General features: G+C 46.6%; 1 protein-coding gene and 1 pseudogene across 1 annotated transcript in view; both read left to right on the top strand.

The window, feature by feature from the left end:
- LOC136639084 (uncharacterized) overlaps nucleotides 1–24,144 on the top strand; it is a 31,450-nt gene that overhangs the window by 4,695 nt on the left and 2,611 nt on the right. The window contains exons 3-8 of the mRNA XM_066613108.1: nucleotides 9,286–9,627; nucleotides 10,409–10,513; nucleotides 13,114–13,203; nucleotides 16,554–16,640; nucleotides 18,573–18,710; nucleotides 21,189–21,321. Of these exons, the coding sequence (XP_066469205.1) occupies nucleotides 9,286–9,627; nucleotides 10,409–10,513; nucleotides 13,114–13,203; nucleotides 16,554–16,640; nucleotides 18,573–18,710; nucleotides 21,189–21,321 (895 nt within the window). The remainder of the gene's footprint in view (nucleotides 1–9,285; nucleotides 9,628–10,408; nucleotides 10,514–13,113; nucleotides 13,204–16,553; nucleotides 16,641–18,572; nucleotides 18,711–21,188; nucleotides 21,322–24,144) is intronic.
- On the top strand, nucleotides 13,821–13,934 carry LOC136643327 (5S ribosomal RNA; annotated as a pseudogene).

Consider the following 24,144-nt stretch of genomic DNA (forward strand, 5'->3'; position numbering starts at 1 on the left):
AACCTCATTCGTTTGATTAGTTGTTGCAGCTGGACTCTTTCTAATCTAGACAATAGGAAGGGGCTGCACAGCTGAGCCAGCAACCACACACTTGCCTTCAAGGACACACATGGGTGCCTGCCTGGACTTTGGTCCCAGTGTGCAGCTCTGCAAGAGACAATTCAGAGGAGGAGCTTGCATTTGGCATTTCTTCTGTACCTCAAGCTCTGAACAATATTTTCCTAGCCTGCAAACCACCTCCATGTTGAGATGGAGGCTCCTCACCACTACAGTGCATGTGCAGGACTGGCCCAAGAAGACCTGCTGGCTCCTGACATGACAGCCAAGTGCTGCCCCCCTTGCCTGGTGGTGTGCCAACCTCTGCTACTCCTGTTCAGGGCCTCTGAGAGGAGTTTTATCAGGGGGTACAAAGTTGCTTTAGGGCCCCTTCCCAAAGGTGGGGAGGGCAAAACAGGGGGGGAGGGTGGTGACAGCTGGAATAGTCTTTGGAGTTCAGGTCTACTGGACTTCCCGATGCAGAGCCTAGGTCTGTCTGCCCATGTGGCATCAGTAGCTTGATACAATACTATGGAAAATCAAACACACTCCTAAGTCTCTCTAAAATATTTTAAACATATAAAATCATTGCAAAAATATTAGCATCATTGTATTTGGCTCACACTAGAATGGAAAGCATCCTGTGCTTACCAAAACTTGCTTCTGCAGCAGCTATGGTCCCGTAGCTGTGTCCTTGAGCTCCTATACGAAAAGCGTCAATGAAAAGTATATGAAAAGTATATGAAAAGCATAGTTGAAAAGCGGTATATAAATGTCTACCATGCTGAGATGCAGGGAGAAGCCTCTTTTACTTTTCTCATTCTCTCCTTAAGGCTGCAATCCACACTTTCCTGGGAGCAAGTCCCATTGAACACAATAGGATTTGCTTCTGAGTAGATATGCATAGGATTGTGCCCGCGTCTCAGCAATTTGCTCCCATGTGTGAGGCAAAAGACACAAGAAATGGGAGAGGACCACTGAAGCAAAGAAGGGGAAACCCTGTCCAAGCCTGTCTTACTATTTACACTGAACAGGAAGGGGCTGAAGAGTCCTATGCTAGAGTCTCCACTTACAACAGAATATCAGTCAGCATGGTTGACAGTTCTGCCCTGGTAAGCAAATTATATTACGAGTTGCAGGCACAAGATAGTGTCTGCCATTTTGAAACTAGCACCGTTTTGAAAGAGGCTTTCTGCCTCCCTGCATTGCTAGTGACTTTAAAAACATCCCTTGCTTCTTGTGGCAGAAGTACTGGAGACCTTGTCTGTTGTCCACCCAAATGACTTTTTTCAGTGCCACTGACCACTTCCCTGTAGTCTGGGGAAAGATTCTCTTCTGTTCCCGAACAAGGCGATCAGTCAGACTATGAACTAAATCCACTTGCAGAGTCATCTTGGGGAAACCCTTTTCTATCTGATTCAACTCAGCCATAGCAGCAGGAAAAAGAAGAAGGAACAGATGAGAATGAAGACTTACCATACAATGGCCAAGAGATGGAGCTGGTTAACAGGAAGCCCTTGATTCAGATCTTTAATATCTCAGCTTTGAACTCACTAGCCAGCCATTATTTTTCTAAGCCTGGGTCCCTCTATTTGCAATATTGGGACATGGAGAGTGTTTGGAACTTGCTATAGTAATAAGTATTAAGATGATAAGAATTATTAGCATTCAAGTAGATGGATTTTGTTCATTGTCAAACCAATCACCTGATTCTGAGCTGGCAAGAATCTTCCCCCAAGTAGCCCTCAAAGGTCTTTGCTTTCTGAAGAATATGGCTTGGCTCTGTCTGATGACATGATCGCAAGTGACATAATCAAGCAGGACAATTTTTAACAATTTTAACAATTCTAGGCTGTAATCCTACCTACACTCATTTGGGAGTTCGTTCCATTTACTCTCATTGTTAAAAGCATATACATAGTAGGCTGCTAAACATACAGATCTGTAACATTTCCCCAAATACAGTCACATACCATGGTAGCATCAAGTCTAATATATTAAAAATAGAATATTGAAATGAATGGGGACCCACCTGAAATTGGATCATGATCCACCTAATGGGTTTCAACCCACAGTTTGAGAAACATTGTGTTAGAAACAAGAGCCCCTGCCCAGCACGTGATCCTCTCCAATGTGGGCTCTGTTAAATGCATGGAACTTAGAGCAAGACGGGGCTGAAAGATGGGGTTGCTTGGTTGGGAGTGCAATGTCAGAAAGCTGAATGGGCGGGCAGCCTTTTTTTTTAGCAAGGCACTACTTTGTCCCCAGTGGAGCTGATGCAAAGGCATAGCTAGGTCAGAGCCCAATCCTGTGCTCAGCGACTTCATGCCACCGAGCATTGTTGCAAATGTGCCGTAAGGCACGTTTGTGAGCCTCTCTGCTGGGCTCCCACCCATGCTAGCCCAGCGCCGGCCAGTGCTGGGCTAGTGCAGGGGGTTGCCCAGCTTCTGCGGTTCAGCAGCCTCCCGAACGCCCATACATTTTTTGGTTTCTGGTTTTTTGGCTATAAATTTTGATGGAAAGGAGATAATTTCCTCTGCTATTTTGCATTGCATTTGGCTGGAAATTCCACATCCAATGGTATATATCATGATGGGGTACCTGCAAACTCCGTGATGTTGGGTAATTTGTGGTGTCACCCCCCCCAAGGCTGGTACCTGGGGCAGACTGCCCTCCCGCCCCTTGCTAGCTGACGTCGCTCCCCCAGTTCCTAGACCTGTCTCGTTTCACACAGGTGCCTCCCCCTGCAAACCATCTAAGAAGATGCAGAAGAACACCAGCAAACAGCCATTAGAAAAGCTCCAGTCAGGTATTCTGTGTTACACGGAAATTCCCTGGCCATGCCCAAAAAGGACACCCAAGGAGATGGCTGAAGCGGCACTCCACAGCTTTCTGACCTAACAGCTTCCTGGAGCACTGCATGGTGCATCAACAGACTCTATGGCACCCAGGCAAACTGGCACAACCCTGTGGCATGTGCGCCAAACAAGATCAACGCTTGATATGCTTTACATTATCCCATACTTTCAATGGGCTAGCATCCTATCCCAAAAACCCCATCTCAGAACACCTCCTGGGTCCACTCAGACTCACCTGTCAACTGGTGAGCAAATTTTTCTTGCTGCCATGACTGCCTCCTCGAGTGCATTTATCAGCTGCAGTGATTGTTCTATTTGCGTGAGAAAGTTTTTTATAACTTAATTTGATTTTTTAAGTATTTTACTTCTTTTTCAGGAGGTTATTTTTTAAATACGTGTGCTGTTTCAAACCCTGGAAATGCAGTACATGATTAAAATCTATATATGATAAAAACACATTTTACAATATTGGTTGAAGTGAATGTAGGAGGTTGAATGATCTGGCAAAAAAATCCTGTGCAGCTCAATCCCAAGGGGCCAGGATGTGGGTGCTGCTTTCTCTCCAGGGGCAAAACCCTGATTTGAAATTCAAATCTTATTTTAGTGGTTGTAGATTTCCATATCCTGCTGGAGTTATCTCCTACCTTCTTAGAAGAAGCAACTGGACAAGGTTGTTGCCTCAACTGAACTTTTTGTGCAAGCAAACTTGCAGTCCATCTTCCTTAGCATTTCTGATTTCTGCTGTTAGTTTTTTACTTTCTGCTAAAGACCCAGCATCTCTGCCTGAGACATTGACTCTTACCAGTCCTGGCTCCTCCTTGAGTTTCAAGAAGCTGCTTTGGGATCCTTTTCCATCACTATGAAGTTTTCAGGGGCTGTTTTCCTTCTCCTGGGAGGTAAGTAAATGTTCTCTTATAACTGCTGAAGGCATCTCCAATGAATGGGCCAGCAATGAATTTTGAAATCCACACTTCATATTCCTGAACCACTTTCTTTCCACTCCTGGGCCTGGTCTACATATGCAACCCTGTGAGCAGGGGATAAAGTGGTAGAAAGGTCTATACCAGTGGTCTTCAATCTTTTTTGTGCCTTGACATCAATCAATCAATCAATCAAGAGACTGGGGGCAGACTGCCAATCCTGCCCCCTCCTGAGACCAGATTCACCCACCCTGTCTGCCCCATTTCCTCCTACCTCTTGTATCTTTACAACAACTCTGAGAGGTAGCAGCACAGCAGGGCTGGCCTTTGGAGCTGCGGGACAAGACAGCCCAGGTTAGGGTATGTGTGTGTGCCTCTTCTCTGCTGGACTTAGAACATGGCTTGTGAAAACGCCAACACCTTTTTTTGTTGCCATTTTGCAGGCTGCTAGAGTTACATGAAGCTTGTTAGTGCAGTTTCACACAGATCCCCCAATTTTGACTTTGTTTTAGACAAAATCAGCTTTAAAGGGGAGGAATGATGGGGGAAGGTGCTTATCACTTTCCCTTCTTGACATTTTTACACTCAGTCCTGCCCTCCTCCAGCTGTTTTACTACAGCTATGGGGGAAAATATTGTTGAAATATGGGTGGACTTGGGCGGGCAGTGTATTGTCCAGACATCTGAGACCCCTTACCTGTCCTCTGTGGTACCTGTAGGAGATGTGTCTTTTTGCAGCTACCTTCCTCCTATATGTTCCTTCTCTCCCTCTGTCTTCCTGGCAATCAAAGTAGCAGCATCCAAGCCCTTCAGCTCTTTCTCTGAATGAGGATGTTGACCAGTGTCCTTCTACTTCCTCATAAAGAGAATAGCTAGAATTATATGTTCCCTAAGTTGTAGAACTCTCTGATACCTCAGATGATGATTGTAAAACTGCTGAAATCCTATACATGCTTTCCTGGGAGTAAGCCCATACTGGGACATACTTCTGAGTAGACATGCACAGGATTGTGTTGTAAGTAAAGTATGTTTCCTTTTTGGAAACCTTAACTATCTCTGCTCCTCTCTGTTTATTGATAGCAGCAAACTGGCTGGGTGGTGGAATTTAGCAATGAAAACGGGCGCTTTTCCTTGGCAAATCTTCTGCTGATTGGTCTGCTTGCTAGAACCCCCAAACTCCCTTTCTCAAGAAGTATGCTGGGGAGATACAGAACCTGCCCACTGTCCATTTACAAACATAAGTTTTGGTTTCATGCAGAGGGGCTGCACCTCAGTAGGAAGGCAAATATTTTGCATGCAGAAGATCCAGGGTTAAATTTCTGGCATCATCAAAAAGGCTTCGGAAAGACCCCTTTGTGCAGTCCTGGAAAGCTGTAACCAGTCAGTTAGATAATGGATGGCAGGATGGACCAGTGCCTGACTAGGGGCATGGTATGTTTCCCCTTGAAGGGGTTTGCTGCTCCCAGCGCCGGCACAAGGAACACAGGCCACTGATGACATTAAGGGCGCAATCCTAACCCCCTTATGTCAGTGCTTTCCAGCCAATGGTGCCAATGGGGCATGTGCTGCAACCTGCAGTTGGGTGTCACTCATGGAGGCCTTCTCAAAGTAAAGGAATGTTTGTTCCCTTACCTCAGAGCTGCATTGCCCTTATGTCAGTGCTGGAAAGCACTGACATAAGGGGTTAGGATTGCGTCCTAAGTTTATTTAGCATCTGCTTAAATTTGAGCCCAAAGTCTTGGATTTTTTGCAGGGGAAATGCGTACTTTCCCTGCCTGGATGACAGCTATGCAAATGCCGACTAAGAGATTTGGCAGAGGGTTCCGCTTCCTGAGAATCTCTGCCCGCTCCGGGTTATTTGAAAGAAATCAAACAAACAAACCACAAATGCAAAACTGCAAAGGAAACAGAGAAAGTGTAATGGGAAATCATCATGCCAGGAATAGGAAGATCATGTGTTGTTATTATTATTCCAAACTACATGAAACGCAGTTGTTAAATGGTGCTGAGTGATTGATACAGGTCTCAAACTGAGACCTAAGTAGCAGCTAGGTATTGGTGCAGTATGTACAATGTTCCTAAAAGCGCTGTTTTTTTGCAGATCTGATGGTGTTATTCAGTAAGCTGCAGTTGTTGAAAGTAATTCACAAAACTTTTCGAGATTGTTCCAAGTGCCTCAATGACAATGGGGACCACTTTGGTATTTTTTTGTCCACAGTCATTCAGTGAATTCAGTGGCCAGGTCTCAGTATTTTGTCATTTTTATTTTTTTATTTTTCCATCAATCATGATATCTCCAGGAATTGCAATTGCAATATCAGCTAGCCAGATGTTTCAGTTTTCTATTATCGTTATATCAGGTGTACTATGTTCAAAGTGTCAGTCCATTAGATTTTTAAAGTAACCAATCTATCTATCTATCTATCTATCTATCTATCTATCTATCTATCTATCTATCTATCTATCTATCTATCTATCATCATCATCATCATCATCATCATCATCACAGTATTTATATACCACCATTCTTGTAGACTCATAGACTTGTAAACACAAGGCTGTTTACATAGGCAGGCTGACCATAAACCCCATCTTTTTCAAGTGGGGTTTTTACAGGTGTTGCTCTATGAGAGAAACTCATAGAACCCCCCATTTCTCCAGATCAGTGTTTCTCAAACTGTGGGTTGGGGCCCACTAGGTGGGTCGCGAGTCCATTTCAGGTGGGTCCCCATTCATTCAATATTTTATTTTTAATAGTTTAGACTTGATGCTACCATGGAATGTGATTGCATTTGGGGAAATGTTACAGACCTGTACGTTCAACAGACTACTTTGTATATGTTTTTAACAATGATAGAAAATGGGACTTTCTTGGGTAAGTGTGGGTAGGATTGCAGCCTAGGATTGTTAAAAATTGTCCTGGTTGATGATGTCAATTTCGATCATGACATCACTTCTGGTGGGTCCTGACAGATTCTCATTCTAAAAAGTGGATCCCGGTGCTAAATGTTTGAGAACCACTGCTCCGGAGGTTTCCTTTCATAGCTCTTGTGCTTTCTGAGCTTCCATAGGCAGCTGCAAAACATGCCTCAGGCTGGTTCTCAGAGGGAGTTATCCATTTCTTGCTAGTTGACTCCTCCACACCCCACCACATTCCTTCATCTCCAGCCTGGTCTTTAAATAAAGTAGAGTAAGTTTCAAAGCAGCAGTAAGTGAGAGTAGAAGGACACGCTGTAATGAAGAAATTGAAAGTTGTTCCTTTTGTTAGATAAGTCAGCATGGCTATGGGAGCCTGGCTGTAGGGGCTGCATTGATGAGCTCTTGAACTTCACAAATTGCCACTACACAATTGAGAGTGGCCCAGGATGCATCTTGAATGGGAGACCCCATCAGAGGCTTGTAAGAGCCCACATTCCAGAAGAAAGGGAGAGCTGAGTAAAGATTGTGATGAATTCTTGGGTTTCCCAGGATTCCCTTCTTCTTTTCTGTGCATTTTCTGTCTGTTTTCCCACACTTCGGGCAAGTTTCACCCACCAGCAGCAGCAGCTCCTGTGCATTCAGGTGCTGGGAGCATCACAGGCAGCTATTCCCATTTTGTTTTGCAAGTGACATAGGTCAAGAGAAGAGCCCCTTCTCTTCCTTCAGTCCAGATTTCCACTGGAGGCAGGAATGTGCCTCCTAATTGGCTCATATTTCCGCTGGTTCTCCAGGAGGGAGGGGACAGTTACAAAGGTAATCCCCCTCCTCCAATCAGGTAAATTGGTGACACCATTATAGCCAAACCTTGAAACTTCCAGGCCCACCGGAAACATTGTTGGCTTCATTCCATCTGTCCCAGTGTTGTTCACACCATGGGGCAAGGTGACCAAATACAATGGAGGACAGAGTGCCTATACCTTTAACCATAGTATCGTAGAGGGAATTTGGGCAGATGCAGCTCAACATGGAAAGGTTTAAAAAGGTGCACCTGCCAAAATTTCCTCTTCTACAATGGCTAACGATATAGACACTCTGTCCTCCATTGCATCTGGTCACCCTGTCTTGTGGAGAAGCATCCTCTCATGGGGTAGTGAGTGAAAAGGGATAGAGAGTCCATCTTTCAGCTCATTGAGGCAGAGAATCTGTTAGCTTTTGTTTGCTGCCCAATGTTGCATCTACGCAACAGGGATCAAATGTGTGCACCTGCAGGCTGGGTAGAAATGGGTTAAGTCCCATTCTGCCAATTTTACTAATTCACAAACATTCCCAAGGGTGCCAAACATTAGCTGGAGTTCCATCTGTTGCAGTTAGTGGTAATTTCATCTACAGCAGCGTATCAACCCCTTGCAACCCCATATCTCAGCCCCTTTATTTTCTGTTTTGTTTAACTCTTTGTTTACCCTTTTAATAAACTGGTTATATCTCAACCCAGCATTTAGTGTTTGTCCCCACCAAACCACTTCACATGGTCCACCTATTTGAAGTACCACCAGAAGTAACTGGTGATGACATCACTGCGATGCATCAAACACCAGTGAGAGGCTCAGGGTGGCTTTTTTTCAAATGTGGAGGCTCAGATTTGGAGCCTCCTACTGCTCTTTATTGTGTCATCGGCAGGTATAAGGGTCTTGCAAATACCACCAGACACCACCTCAAGTACTACTGGTGGTAACATCTGCCAATTTGTAACCAGTTACCAATGTACCAATGTAACCAGGTTACAGCTGGTTCAGAAACACTCTTTTAACCTTTGGTCTGCCTGGTCCCTGGGTATGAAGAAGTGCAGTGGCTTGTCATGTCTCCTTACTCTGCAGCTGCTTTTGGGAGAGTGATTTTGAAAGAAACCCCAAGGTTTTAGCATTCACCTGGGAGGGTTTTTGTTTTTTGTTTTGCTCAGATGCCACCCACCTCTATCAAATTTCATCACCTGGGCTGGTGGTAGTGAAGCTACAACCAAGACGTTTCCCCTATTCAGTTGCATGGTCAAACAGGGAAAGATGGGAACAGGAAGGGATAAGTGTGCTAACCACTAGGTGCTACTGCCTTGAGTCAGACTACAGGCCCTGTATGTCCCCTCTTCTTCCTTGGCAAAGATGTAAGGTGAAACATGCCCCCCCCCCATGGCCAGTGTAACAAAGGAAGTGCTTCAAGCGACTTTTAATTGAGAAAGGCAAGAGAGTTTAGTCTGAGATAAAGACAGAGTGGGATATGGAATGTAAGCAAAAGCATTCTGGACTGAAAGCTGGAGCACCCTGGCATGTAGGGCAGCTTTCCGGAGAACTGATTTTTATAAGTAATGTTCTGCCCATCTTGCATGATCCTTTGGCCTTCTGGCAAAGTGCCCTTGAAGACCTGAGCCAATGATGGTGATGGGTCCAGATCTGCTTTAAGGCTACACCCCAGGCTTTTCAGGCTCCTAACTACCCATGGACTTTTGTAAATATGGAGGCCAGTATACTTCAGATCTCCCTGTTTGGCTTTTTTCCTCCACAGCCACCGTGGAATCACTCCTGTCCTCAGAGCGAGAGTACTTCCTTGTTTACCAAGCTGAAACCTTTTCTGGTGCTCATTGCCACTGCCTCCAGCACGGCGCCACCCTGGCAGGCTTCCGGGATGACACAGATCTAGAGCAGGCTTCCTCCCTGTGTCCAAACTGCTCTGTCTGGATCGGGCTGTATCGTCAAGGTCGTTCCTGGATCTGGATCAGTGGTGACTCCTATAGATTGGAACGATGGAGCCCAGAAGCCAGATCTTCAGACCCCTGTGTGGTCATGCAAAATGGCCTATGGCACCCAGAGGATTGCTTGCAGAGAAATCCTTTTGTGTGTTACAAAGGTGAGTGCTGATTATGACAGTGCTGCCACCAGGTTGCTGGGGTCTTCACCTGCCTCTCCCCACCTGCTAATACTTCAGACATGGGTCAGCCCTGGCAGGTTGATTCTGTGATAGGCTTGGGCCTGACCTGGCCAATCCCAGATGCCCCCCCCCTTGGGTGGTGGTGGTGTACAGGAGGGTGTAGTTGTGGTGGTGGGGAACAGTCATTTTTAATTGCATAGTCAACCATTCATACATCACTCATCCATTTCGGGTAGTGAACTTACAATATTTTGCTCTGAGTTAATTTTCCCTGGCTAATAACTGACCACAGGAGATCCACAATGAGTCAATAAAGGTTCTTCCCTAATGACTTAATTTTGAGAACCAGTGCAGTATGATGAGTAATTGAACCTGGACAGGGGAGCTCTGGGTTTGAATCCCCGCTCAGTCATAAATTCATTGGATGATTTGGGGCCTCAGCCTCGAAGCTTAGCCTACCTCACCATCTTGTTGTTAAGATAAAATTGGATCACTCTGTATACACTATCCTGAGTTGCTTGGCGCAGGGTCGGGATACAAATAAATGAATCTTTGCGTTGCTGAAGGAAAAAGGCTCTCCTTCCTCCCAGCTGAACCTGTCCTACTGTGGTGTGACAAGTTGGGGTTCCCCACCCATTCTGCGCTATCACATGGATTCACACCAGATCAGAAATGTGGGAGTGATACAGTTATCTTCGTCACCACTTGGCAGACAACCTGCTTACTAAGTGGTTGTGTAAATTCACTCTCTGTCTTTCAGGGGCTGCAGGTGCTCTGCCTCTTATCCTCCACCTTTTGCTAAATTGCCATTCCAAGCCTGTTCAAGTGGACCTATTGACTTCCTCGACACAGTCCGCTAAGGCAGGTAGGTTTCCCCCTAAACCTCCCAAAAATTGTGAAACTTGGCTGTGTGGTAATTTCTCCACCTGCCTCTAGGGGGAACTGCTGAGCAATATGGTGACATAAAGGTTAATTAGTCTGTGGAACTCCTTGCCACAGGAAGTAGTGATAGGCATCTTGCCTAGATGCCTTTAAGGGGGGGATTAGACAAATTTCTGGAGGAAAAGTTCATCACAGGTTACAAGTCATGGTAGGTCATTAGAATCTCAAAACACATAGACAAACAGGCCTTGCTGAGGGAGAATCAGCATGGCTTCTGTAAGGGTAAGTCTTGCCTCACAAACCTGATAGAATTCTTTGAAAAGGTCAACAGGCATGTGGATGCGGGAGAACCTGTAGACATTATATATCTCGACTTTCAGAAGGCGTTCGATACGGTCCCTCATCAAAGGCTGCTGAAAAAACTCCACAGTCAGGGAATTAGAGGGATGGTCCTCTCCTGGATTGAGAACTGGTTGAAGACCAGGAAACAGAGAGTGGGTGTCAATGGGCAATTTTCACAATGGAGAGAAGTGAGAAGTGGTGTGCCCCAATGATCTGTCCTGGGACTGGTGCTCTTCAACCTCTTCATAAATGACCTGGAGACAGGGGTGAGCAGTGAGGTGGCAAAGTTTGCAGACGACACCAAACTTTTCCGAGTGAAGACCAGAACTGATTGTGAGGAGCTCCAGAAGGCTCTCTCCAGACTGGCAGAATGGGCAGCAAAATGGCAGATGTGCTTCAATGTCAGTAAGTGTAAGGTCATGCGCATTGGGGCAAAAAATCAAAACTCCACATATAGGCTGATGGGTTCTGAGCTGCCTGTGACAGATCAGGAGAGAGATCTTGGGGTGGTGGTGGACAGGTCGATGAAAGTGTTGACCCAGTGTGCGGTGGCAGTGAAGAAGGCCAATTCTATGCTTGGGATCATTAGAAAAGGTATTGAGAACAAAATGGCTAATATTATAATGCCGTTGTACAAATCGATGGTAAGGCCACACCTGGAGTATTGTGTCCAGTTCTGGTCGCCACATTTCAAAAAAGACATAGTGGAAATGGAAAAGGTGCAAAAGAGAGCGACTAAGATGATTACTGGGCTGGGGCACCTTCCTTATGAGTTAAGGCTATGATGTTTGGGCCTCTTCAGCCTAGAAAAGAGGCACCTGAGGGGGGACATGATTGAGACATACAAAATTATGCAGGGGATGGACAGAGTGGATAGAGGGATGCTCTTTACACTCTCACAACACCAGAACCAGGGGACATCCACTAAAATTGTGTGTTGGGAGAGTTAGGACAGACAAAAGAAAATATTTCTTTACTCAGCGTGTGGTTGGTCTGTGGAACTCCTTGCCACAGGATGTGGTGATGGCATCTGGCCTGGATGCCTTTAAAAGGGGATTGGACAAGTTTCTGGGGGGAAAATCCATTACAGGTCACAAGCCTTGATGTGTATGTGCAACCTCCTGATTTTAGAAATGGGCTATGTCAGATGCAAGGGAGGGCAGCAGGATGCAGGTCTCTGGTTATCTGATGTGCTCCCAGGGGCATTTGGTGGGCCGCTGTGAGATACAGGAAGCTGGACTAGATGGGCCTTTGGCCTGATCCAGTGGGGCTGTTCTTATGTTCTTATGTTTATGCTATGCATCTACTCCCCCAAGATAAGAGCTTGTGTTAGGAGGCAACTGTAAATATACAATTCCTCTGCGCACCTGTTGGTGGCAGCTCTGAGGAATCCAGCACTGTGCTCCTTCCGACTCATCTCCCAATGACAGAAGACTGCGTGTGTCTCAAACAAAACCAGCACCCCTGAGATGCAAAACATCACTAATGAACATAAGCACATGTAATGGGGGTGTGGGCAGGGTGACCAAACATCCTCTTTTTCAAGGATATGTCCTCTTTTTGAGCCTGATGTCCTGGAAAAGAACTTAAATGTCCTCCTTTTCCCTGTGAGTAGGCCCCTGCAGACAGCGCACAACCTTCTTGTAATTAATAAATTATATAATCTCATCATTGGCATCCTTCAGTCTTGGAAGACTATGGTATCGCTTTCTGAAAAGTGGTTCTGGAACAGCGTCTAGTGTAATCTAGTGTTTAAATTAACCACATGAAATCAATAAACAAGTGTTTTTAGCTTTTATTTTGTCATGCCCTACATTTTTCTTGGATGTCCTACATTTTGGGGTGCCGTGTTGTCTTTGGAGGTTATGACATCTAGTTGCCCTAGGTGTGGGTCTCCCTCTTCCTCCTCTTCTAGAGCCCACCTAAATGTTTCAGCCACATAAATTTAACAAAGCAAGGTAATTACATACCAATCAGCTTCAGTCTGCATTAGTAACACAGGTCACAGAATTTCGTTTTGGGGAGCAGAATTCAGCCAACCACTGAGATGAAGTTGTTGTACTTCTTAGACCATTACTCCATTTAGTTCAGTGCCATCCAGAATTCCCAAAGCACCTATTATTGTACGGAATGCACACCATCTGCAACACTGTTTGTGTCTGGTCTTATCTGATTGCCTCTGGTAGGTGGGTGAATGCAGACCAGGTAAGATCCTGATTCTTAAACCATCTTTCCACCCAGAGACTTCTCTCACATCAAAGGACTCCATGACAACTTCTTGGATAACTGTGACAAGCAAACCATTCTCGACTCTGGCAGAAATCAACAGTGGTAAGCACTGGGTAGCGGTCAGTCTACAAAAGAATTGGAAAGAATAAACAGCCTGACTTCAAAGCTTGGGAGCAGGGGTGGTGTCACAGGTGCGCCGCTGGTGGAGCGCATGCTGAGGTGAGCTACAGAGTAGACCACTGTGGGTAACACAGACTAGGTGGGACTTTGGCCTGATCCAATAGGGCTTTTCCTTTTTCTTCAGGGCTGCCAGCTCTGATAGCAGGCTAAAATGTTTTCTGTGTGATTTAGAGGGAAAATATCCACCAGCAGTAGCAGGACAGGATGTGTGTTATCTGCTTGCCACACATATCAGCATGCACTGAGCCTCAGAAAAGCAGAGGGCTTTCCAATTAACAGAAAACCAGGATTTCCCTTAATCGTAATCCTGAATTTTGGCACTGAGAGGGGATTTGCATTCCTAGTGTTACCTAGGAAGGTGGAAGCCACAGTTTAGACCAGGGGTGCCCAAACTTTTTGGCAGGAGGGCCACATTATCTCTCTGTGTCAGGGGCCAAGAGAAAAAGAATTAATTTACATTTAAAATTTGAATAATATTGCATAAATGAATATACTAGAGATGGAACTTATGACTGAATAAGGTCTTACAATATCTCAAAGCCTATAAGTGGCCTGCACGTGCCTGATCTCGTCTGATCTCAGAAGCTAAGCAGGGTCAGGCCTGGTTAGTACTTGGATGGGAGACCACCTGGGAATACCGGGTGCTGTAGGCTTATACCTTTCGAGACTGAAGGTTGCCAACCAAAGCAAAGCTGGCCTTTCCTTCACTGCAGCTGCTGCTTCACCGACATGAAACAGCAAGCAGGGCAGGGAGCCCTAAGCCCGCAGTTCGTGCAAGAGGTCAGACAGTCAGCCCTTGTGCTGACAGCAGTCGTGTCGGGCCAGCGTGGGCTCCAGCAAGTCTCCGGCAGGCCAGAGGCTCACTGGAGACTGGAGCTCCTTGCAGGCCCAATTGGGGGTTCCCAAGGGCTGCAAATGGCCCCCGGGCCGGGATTTGGGCACCTCTGGTTTAGACAAAGCTCTGCAAGGTGCAGGAGATGTGGTTGAGGAGGGGGCATCAGTCTGAAGTTATCCTGGGCATTTCTCATCTGCTTTTCTGTACTGTTTGCCCAGCTAGAGGGAGTTTTGATTCTCTGCTTGCAGTCAAACAGATTGTCTTTACAAGCTTGTTTTGTACTTTGTAGGTACACTGCACAAACATGAAATTCATTCTTAAGCACAAGTGGAGGCATAGCCCTTATGGCTGGGTAGAGGGTTTTGTTGTACAGTCTGTGAAAGCAATGCCTGCTGAAGTCAGATAGGTGATGGTGGGAAGGGGTGCTGAGGCAGCATTGCTGGCAAGGAGTGGGACTTGAGTGGAGTAAGGCTTCTCCTGTCACGGGAGATCCATCCCAGAAAGTTGAACACTGCATGAAACAGCACTATTGAAAGCATCAGAAATCTAGCAGGCAGGAAACAGGAACTGATTGACCCAGAATGCATTGGCTAGAATGACCATCAATTGTGCCAAGATGAAGAGCCGTGTAACAAATTGGCACTGAAAGAAGCAGCGTGGTGGGAGATATTACTGTACCCTGATCGCTCTGTAGCAAGTTTTCAACCATGAATACTTCCTGGCTATTGTTTTTCTTATCTACCTTTCATGACCCCTTAACCAGAAACCTAACCCAGAATAATTGGAAACCTCCATCAGAATGTTAGCAAATCTCCTGTATTGGACCTGATGGAAGGGGTTAGGTGTAGGGTGATTCCTTCTTCTGGGTGGTCAGAATAAAGAAGGGCAAAGGAGGTGATTTTGTTTTTAAAAAGAATAATCTGGATGAGGACAGGCATTTTGATCCTAGTGAGTGATAAGACAAATTAGAGTGGAGAAGCTGAATGAGAAGGGTCAGAGCACTTTGGGAGGCAAGGAATGCTTTCTGAGGAACTGATGTTGGCTGTAATTTGCTTGTAAGGAGTGGTCTGCTATTTACCTTCATTCCGTTCTCAACATTTCTATTTGCAAGTACATATTACAAAGACACTGGTGGAGATAACTGGTAATGCACTAGTGATCTCCACTCCAAGGAATTCAGAATACAGTTCGTACTGCTTCAGAAACTTCTCACTGCTTGGGGAAATGGGGCGCGAGCAAGTGTCAACTTTTATCCTCATGATTCATAGAAGCTGTAAAAGATGGCAGCAGTCCTGGTGAGGGAGCCCCAGCTTGCAAGGGTTGTTAACCTCCGGCTGTTTCAGGCTGGGGATTTTGTCTTAAGAGTGCAATTTGCACCATCCCCATTTAAAAAAAAAAAAAAAACAGGAAGTCTTGCACTTTCGGGTTTGATGACAGCATGCATGGCTCATGACAAGGAGTGAAATGATCTTCTCACGCGAGCAAGCAGGAAGCAGATAACTGAGACTGAGCTGCAGGTTGCAGGATGGCAGAGGTGGTGGCAATAGCAGACTTGAAAGGGAAAGGGACCCCGAATCCTCCAGCCCCCTCAGAACCCTTACAATCTGCTGCCGATGTAGGTCTGCATCAACAGATCTCATAGATGGTCTGGTCCTGCCAGGGCAACATATGAGCTGGATTAGAACCACGACAGAGGCAAAGTGTTAAAGCCCTCCTACCCCACTGCTGGAGGAGGGGTGGGAATAGCGAAGTCAACACAAACATTTGAGGCAGCATGTAAGATCCAGATGATTTGTTTCTGTGATTTTAAATACATATTAAGCCACCTTGGGAATGATGGTTGGTAGGCAAGATAGGCATATTTCAACTACATAAATAAAACATCATGCAAGATAATGACATGACAGTGTCAACTTGCATAATTGACATAGGTTAGAGCAGTGTTGCTCAAACTGTGGGTTGGGACCCACTAGGTGGGTCATGAGCCAATTTCAGGTGGGTCCCCATTCATTTCAATATTTTGTTTTTAATATATTAAACTTGATGCTCCCATGGTCTGTGACTGCATCTGGGGAAATGTTACAGACCAGTACTTTTAACAAGCTACTATGTACATTCTTTTAACAATGATAGTAAATGGGACCTACTCCTGGGTAAGTGTGGGTAGGATTGCAGCCTAGAATTGCTAAAAATTTTTCCTGTTTGATGATGTCACTTCTGGTCATAACATCACTTCTGGTCATGTCATTACTTCTGGAGGGTCCCAACAGTTTCTCATTCTAAAAAGTGGGTCCCGGTGCTAAATGTGTGAGAACTACTGGATTAGAGAATCTGACTTTCTTGGAGCAGACTTGTAACCAGTGACACCCAGTTGCTTTGGGGGAGAGGGAAGAGCAGGTAGAGTCCTGAAGCTTAACAAATCTCTCCCTCACCCCAGAGACTTCTACTGTGTCAGATGACTCCATTTCTGCTTCTTGGACAACGATGCCAAGCCAACCGTTCTCTGCACTGACAGGAGTGCTTGGTGAGTCCTGGGTAAAGGTTTGGATCTCAAAGGCTTGCAAAGTGTAAACAGCCTGGGTCACAAGGAGTGGAAACCAGGGTGGTTCTGCAGCTGGAGTGCATGCCAGGGTCTCATACCCACGCCAAGACCCACACCCATGCTCAGCCAACCATCAGGCAGTCACAGTCCACTGCTGCCACTATTCCCACCTCCTGATTTCCAGGTGATTGTGATGAAGCAATCTGACTTCTTTCCCCCCCAGTGTCACTTTTCAATTATCAGGTGTTCTTCTCTCGATGCTGCCATGGGGGCTGGGGGGTTTGAGAAATGTTGAGCAGCCAAGGGAGAAAGCAGTGCTCCACTGCTGTGGTCTATGTCACCTTGCCTCACAGTACATCTGCCCATTGGGCCTGGGTTCCTGGCTGGCTTGCTGGGTGGAGTGAAGAGCAACAGCAACAGAGGAAAACAGAGGAAGCTCTATGTGCAAGCTCTTGGTTTTAGAGGCAGGCTGCCTCTGATTGCCAGATGCAAGGGAGGGACACAGGTTGTGTCTGTTGTCTTGTGTGCTCCCTGGGGCATTTGGTGGGCCACTGTGAGACACAGGAAGCTGGACTAGATGGGCCTATGGCCTGATCCAGCAGGGCTCTTCTTATGTTCTTAAAACCCATGTCTTCTGGGGCACCATTTCAGAAATCCCAGGTCTCCTGTTCCACCAGGCAGCATTAAGAACATAAGAAGAGCCCCGCTGGATCAGGCCAAAGGCCCATCTAGTCCAGCTTCCTGTATCTCACTGTGGTCCACCAAATGCCTCAGGGAGCACACAAGACAACAAGAGACCTGCATCCTGGTGCCCTCCCTTGCATCTGACATAGCCCATTTCTAAAATCAGGAGCTTGCACATACACATCATGGCTTGTAACCCGTGATGGACTTCACAGCCAGCTCAGCTATGAGGTGAGGCAAGGTGGGCAGCCTTGGGCAATGCAGGAGTGCAGGCAGCAAGCTGTGCCCACCAGCCACCTTGGTGGCCAATTGCCTAGCCCGTGTTCTCCCAGGTGCCCCGCTTCTGCTTCGCCTGGCTTTCTTGTTCTGGCCCCATTTTGTCTTTCTGTTTCAAAACAGAGTGGCAGAGTGAGGAGAAGGAAACAGGAAAGCTGAATGAGCTGGGGAACCTGCCTCGAGCACTGCTGGGTGAGGAGTAGAGGTGATGAGAAGGTCACAGTGACAGCAGCCTTGCTCCTGTGTCCTGACTGGGAAGAGGCTCTCTGCCACCATGGCCACAATCGCCTCTCTTGTTCTGCTTCGGAAGTGAAGGCGAGAAGGCAGGCAGCAGCAGCAGCAGCAACAACATGAAAGTGGTTGAAATTCTGTGGTCCTTCTGGTGCCATTTCCCCTGGCAGCACTGGAGTCCCACAGTAACTAGAAACAGTACCACAGACCTGAGGGAAGAAAGAGAGCGGCCTACAGCTGCCGCTGTATCCCCATCATTGTCCATTTCACCTGCCAGAAGGTGTAGGTGAGAAGGCTGCAGCAGCAAGTGTGAACCTCCTTCATGCCACTGCTTGTAACTGTTGCTTGTCAACTTCCCTGGCCAGGCCCCATTAATAGTGATCTGCTGGGAAAGTTCAGTGAGAAGCGGCAGTGAACACATGAGGGCCCTTCTTTGCTACTGATGGAACTGCCACCTGTCTCTTGCCCAGGTTCCCTGACACTGTGGGAGGGTAGCTGGCATGGACTTTGCAGAGCATGGAGGAGTGAACCATTGGGGGCTCTTGCAGGATTTTTGCCCCCTCCAAAACTGGAACAACCAGTACCTATACTGTTCTGTTTCAAAGCCAGAAGCCTCAGCCAGATAGAATATTGCAGCTGGCTTATCCTCCTCTCTTTCCACACCTTGGAGGAGAGGCTGGAAAAAGGAAAGAATGCTCAGTGTGTATCTTTCCTCTTTGGCAGGTAGCGAACCTGAGCAGCCCAGCAGTGCCCACATACCCTCCTCCCTTCCACTGACCCAGGAGGATGCCCACGTGACCTCTACAGGCTTTCAAAGCAACCAGCACATCTCCAGCATGCCACAGACCCTACCAATGACAGGTAAAGCCGATGGCAGATGGGACTGGAGTAACCACAGGTTCATCCTATGGAATGTTTCACTGGTGCTTCTCCAGCACATTTCATGAACATTGTGCTTGGTGCTCCAGGCTTGATCTTTATTCTCTGCGTGACAGTCATGGGAAGGGTCCTGATCACTACTACAGTATGAGAAAGGAAGTTCTGACCTGGCTTTCCTCCCTGGACTAAGCAGCCATTTTAGGTAGAGGCAGATCCAGATTAGAACGGCAGTGTGGCGGGGGCGGGGGCGGGGGCGGGCTTAAAACCCGTTCCCCTGCCACAGTCCCAATCTGGATCAGGCTGCCCAGCTGCTTTTGAAATGACAACCAAGGACATCTGGGTCAAGAATGTCCTTCGTGTAATACGTAGTTTGACACTTTTCTGGGTGTCGTCGCTCACCCACGTATTCCTCCTCGCAGTGGTATCACTACAGTGGTGCTGACTCATCCTATCCAATTTTCCAGTACCAATGGGGTATGCGCTGCATCCTGTGGTGAGGAGGCAGTCACAGAGGCCCCCTCAAGGTCTGAGAACATTTGTTCCCTTACCTTGGGGCTGCATTGCAGTTGCACTGGTGCCAGAAAGTTGGATAGGATTGGGCCCTCACACTCTCACCGACAATCATGTTTTTGCCACTCACTGGTGAAAACACAAAGCCCAGAGAGACGACTTATCACATTAAAAGCAATGTGATAGGGCAGAAGGTCAGGCGTGACATGATTACATCATTACGTCACCGCTGAACTTCTGGAATGCAAGCTTTACAAGGTAAGGGCTGCAGCAGGTGTGATGCATCCACGGGACATCTCTGCTTCCTCTTTTCCAGAGGCAGCCCTATCTACTATAGCGCACTACCTGAATGCTTAAAGAAAGATTTCTGACGTCTTGTGCCTCTGAGTCATTCCGTGGCCGTCTTTAAAATGCTCCAGGTGGGGCAGCCAGGAGGCAAAGTGAGGCAGTGTTACGGTCTGGGTATAGTTTCCGCAGCAAGCAGCTGTCCGGCTGCACTCTCCACCTATCTCTCAAGGCCAAAGCGTAGGCACTCCCGGGAACAAAGACGACACACGGCAGAAGTCCTCCACCAAACATCTCTTTACTATGTACAATATATACAGCAACAGTCCAGATAGCACACAATTCATGGATCACACTGACGTAGCCTTCGGCACAAACTCCACTCTGCATCTCCCACAACCCGGCTTGCCCTGGCTGGAGTATATACTTGCCACAGCCAATCAGAGTGAACTAGAAAGTGCTTAGTCACTCTGATGGCACATGGGGTGACATACCTGGTGACAGTCACCTGGTATGCATCACCAGATGTTGCATCATCTCTTCCCATGATGCTGTGCGCAGCCAGCCAAGGCTTCAGGGCCTGATACTATCCAACCTGCAAATTACCTGCAGGCCTGGGGATGATCCCTTAACAGGCAGCCATTGGCAAACCTAGGGTGCCATTAGGGGCTGCAGAGAAGAGAGCAGACTGGTTTGACTAGCGCCATCACCTCATTACAGTAACCTTGTAGTGCAATCCTGTGCGTGCTTTCTCAGGAGTTTATTTATTTATTCATTCATTCACATTTTTATGCCATTCCTCCAAAGAGCTCAGGGTGGTGTACACAGCTGCTCCCCTCCTTTTGTCCTCACAACAACCCTGTGGGGTAGGTGAGGCTGAGAGAAAGTGACTGGCCCAAGGTCACCCAGGAAGCTTCGTGGCTGAGGGGGGATTCAAACCTGGATCTTCCAGGTCTAAGTCTACCTCCCAAACCACTACACTACCCTTGCTCTCAGTGGAACTTACTTCCAGGTAAGTGCGCATAGACTTGTGGCCATAGCTAATTCACAGTAAGTGTTTTGATGGATGATTGCCTCTGCATTCATTTGCACATGTATAGCATGAGAGTGCCAGAGAGAAATATACTGTACTTGATTACATGGTGGCACATGCATGCATCAGCAAGCCTACCTCCCCACACATACAACCTCCCCACACCTCAGAAGAAAGGTCAGACCACAGAATGCCTGCTACAGCTTTTTAGCAGGCATTTTTTGGTTTTCACTTCCAGTTTCCCTGAGGTTTTTGCATGAGAACTACTCCAGCAGACTGTGCCACTTGTTAATTAGCACATATCATGTTGAGGTAAGAAGGTGAGTCAACTCTGTACCCCCAGGCAAGCCATTCATACAGACTAAGGGCCAGGCATGCACAATTCAAGAGGGGCACTGCATCCCAGCATCCTTTGCAACACTAAAACTAAGGTGGTGGGAGAGTCAGAACAAACAAAGGGGAATATTATTTAACCAGCATGTAATTAATCTGTGGAATTCCTTGCCACAGGATGTTGTGATGTCACCTGGCCTAGAGGCCTTTAAAAGGGATTGGACAGATTTATGGAGGAAATGTCCATGACAGGTTACAAGCGTGTGTCTTATACCTTTTCCCTCTCTGTCTTCCCTCAGTTGTTCCCCTGTGGGATCAAAGCCCCATCATTGTACGGGAGAAACTCACCTGGTTTGAAGCTGCGGCTGCCTGCCAGAACAGAGGCCAGCTCCTAGCCGGAAGGGTTGCACTCCCGCAGGGGGTGAAGACCTGGTTGGGGTTGCACCGCCATGGCTTATGGAGTTACTGGGTTTGGGCTGATGGGAGTGCAGTGGAGGAGCCTCAGCACTGGGGAGCAGGAGAGCCGAGTGATCCCATAGGGGGAAACTGTGGAGCAGGAACAGGTACAGGGGAAGGGGTGATGTGGGAGGATGAATGCTGCGGAGTGAAATTGTATTATATGTGTGAATAGGCTCCTTATGGCCCTTCCTTATCACATGGAACTCCTGAGTCCTGACCTCTCCCCACCTGCATCCTTGCCTCATCTGCTAAATTAGATTTATTGTCCCCATTAACAAGGACTCAGGCAGAGTTCTGTATAGTGTACTGCCCTTAGGGTATCTAGACATGAAGACATGACAAGCCTTCATTTACACGCCCATCTCCTGTGAAGCCTTCACCCATCCTGTGAAGCCTTCACCCACGCCCATCTCCTGTGAAGCCTTCACCCATTCATGGAATAAATGCACCCGGTTTGCATGGAGGTGGGAACAGGAAGTTTGCATGGAGGTGGTAACAGGAAGTAATGGCTCCTGTGAAGCCTTCACCCATTCATGGAATAAATGCACCCGGTTTGCATGGAGGTGGGAACAGGAAGTAATGGTGCACATGAACAAATCTGATCGCAAGAATCAAATAAGGATAAAAAAGGTTTCTCTGTGTAGCAACTGGGTGTCTCTTTTCTGGAGGGCATTTGCTTTGTTGTTGTTGTTTTTTTAACTAAAAAAAGGAATTCTTTGGGTGATATCCTGAGTCACTGCAATGCACCATCTCCCCAGATTGACTTGGCTTTCATGAATTTTCCCAGCCTTGCAATATGCAACCTCCACACAACTGACGAGAGAGAGAGAGAGAGAGAGAGAGAGAGAGAGAGAGAGAGAGAGAGAGATGGTTTCCAAGCTGCTGTAAACCCCACCATCTTTATGGGGGGGGCTCATAGCGGCATGCAGAAGGTCCCTGGTTCAATCCCTGACTCTCCAGCCTATATTTGAAATGGTGAGATTTCTTGTTATGATTATTTCTGAGCGCAATCCTATGCATGTCTACTCAAAATAAGACCGACTATAATCACTGGGGTTTACTTCCAGATGAGCGTGGACTGGATTGGAGCAACCTTGAAATGTGTTGAGGAGGAAAGCAAAATATACAGTAAATAGTTTTTAAATAAATAAAAAAACAGAAAGATCTGGAAGCTGTTGATGAGAAAGACATTTGCCAAGCCCATTAGCTTAGGAAATCATGCATGTTTAGGAAAGCTTGTACTGTAGTCTGAATCATATAAGACAGTTTGCAGCTTTACAAATTAAATTACAAAACAAATTACCATCTTGTATTGTTTTGACTACAGCACCATCTCTGTATGTGATGCTTTACAGAATTCTATAAGCAAAAATGAAGCAGGTCTCTGCCCCCAAGGAATCTACTTTCTAAACTAACCAATGGAGATGGCAAGAGCAAAAAGGGATAAAAGTGAGCCTCCTGCACTTCAGTACTTCAAAGTACTGAAATCATACTTCAAAGTTGCTTACTGATGGGAATGAAGACAAAGGGGTTAAGTCAAAAACTTTGCAGAAAAGGGTCTGAGGAGGGATTTGAGGCAAGCGGGAGATCCCTATCATACCTAGTTATTTACTCAATTTTTACCCTGCCTTTTCCCCCAAAGGTCACCCAAGGTGGCTCACATTAAAAATGCATACAGTATACATTAAAATACTTAAAACTATAAAATACATCAAAACCATATTAAAAGCCAACCAACAGCACAAAATAATAATAATAATAATAATAATAATAATAATAATAATAATAATAAAGAAAAATCAACAAGCACCAGTCTGCACCAGTGAGCATACCCTTAAAAACCCTTGCTGTGTTCTGAAGCCTTTTTGAAGTAAGATCTTCAGGCCTTGCCAGAAGGCTTCTAATGAAGGAGCCATTCTAAACTCCTTCTGCAACTGGAGGGAGGGTGGAGTGGAGTGGAGGGAATTATGTAGAACAGGTGCCACTGCCAAGAAAACCCTATTTCTGGCTGCCAACATCGGATGGCAGCAAGGGTGAACGGATGGAGGCAGAGAGCAGGAGTTCTTCTGGCTGCTGAGGGTGGTAGCGTCCAAAGAGGAAAAGTCATGGGTGGAAAGAAGACCTGCAAGATACAGTGAATCAAGGCCAGGGAGAGCTTTCAAGGTGAGAACGGTGTTCATACTAAATATGGAAGGAGAGTGAAGGGATTGGAGGAGATGCCTCACCAAGGCTGAGCGATGGGTGGGTGATTGGTGATGTTACATGAACACTCTGCAGTCAAAAATGCATTCAGGGCTGCATTCCCTCATGCCTGAGTCATGAAAGGAAAGGAAAGGAAACTAAATGAAAGGAAAGGAAACTAAATGTTCTTCAACATAATGTGCTTCTGCAGGCTGGCTCCAAGGTACATTGTCCTGAGCTTTCCTGGGAAGGCACTTCCTATTTCACCAGTACAGCTTACCCTAAGGGAAACTCTAGCATTGCTCATTGTTTAAACTGGAGCCTGGCTTATTTCCTTGATAGAACTTCAAGTTTCCCTTTGTGATGTCAAAGCCAAGGCTGAGAATATGTTCAGTTGGGTGTCGAAAGAGGTAAGATCTGAAATTCTTCCCTGTTTCAAGCACCCACCAAGGTCTCTTAGCCATGGGCTCAGCTGGCTTTCAGCATCCCAGCCAGCCCATGCCCTGATTTGTCCCATCCTAAACTGTATCAGGGCTTCTCAAAGTAGCATGCAAGCTGCCCCTCTTGCCATTGGAGCCATTCCAGCTGTTCCCCATTTCAAACACCCACTGAGGT

Source organism: Tiliqua scincoides, chromosome 2 (genome assembly GCF_035046505.1).
Source record: "Tiliqua scincoides isolate rTilSci1 chromosome 2, rTilSci1.hap2, whole genome shotgun sequence".
NCBI classification, from domain to species: domain Eukaryota; kingdom Metazoa; phylum Chordata; class Lepidosauria; order Squamata; family Scincidae; genus Tiliqua; species Tiliqua scincoides.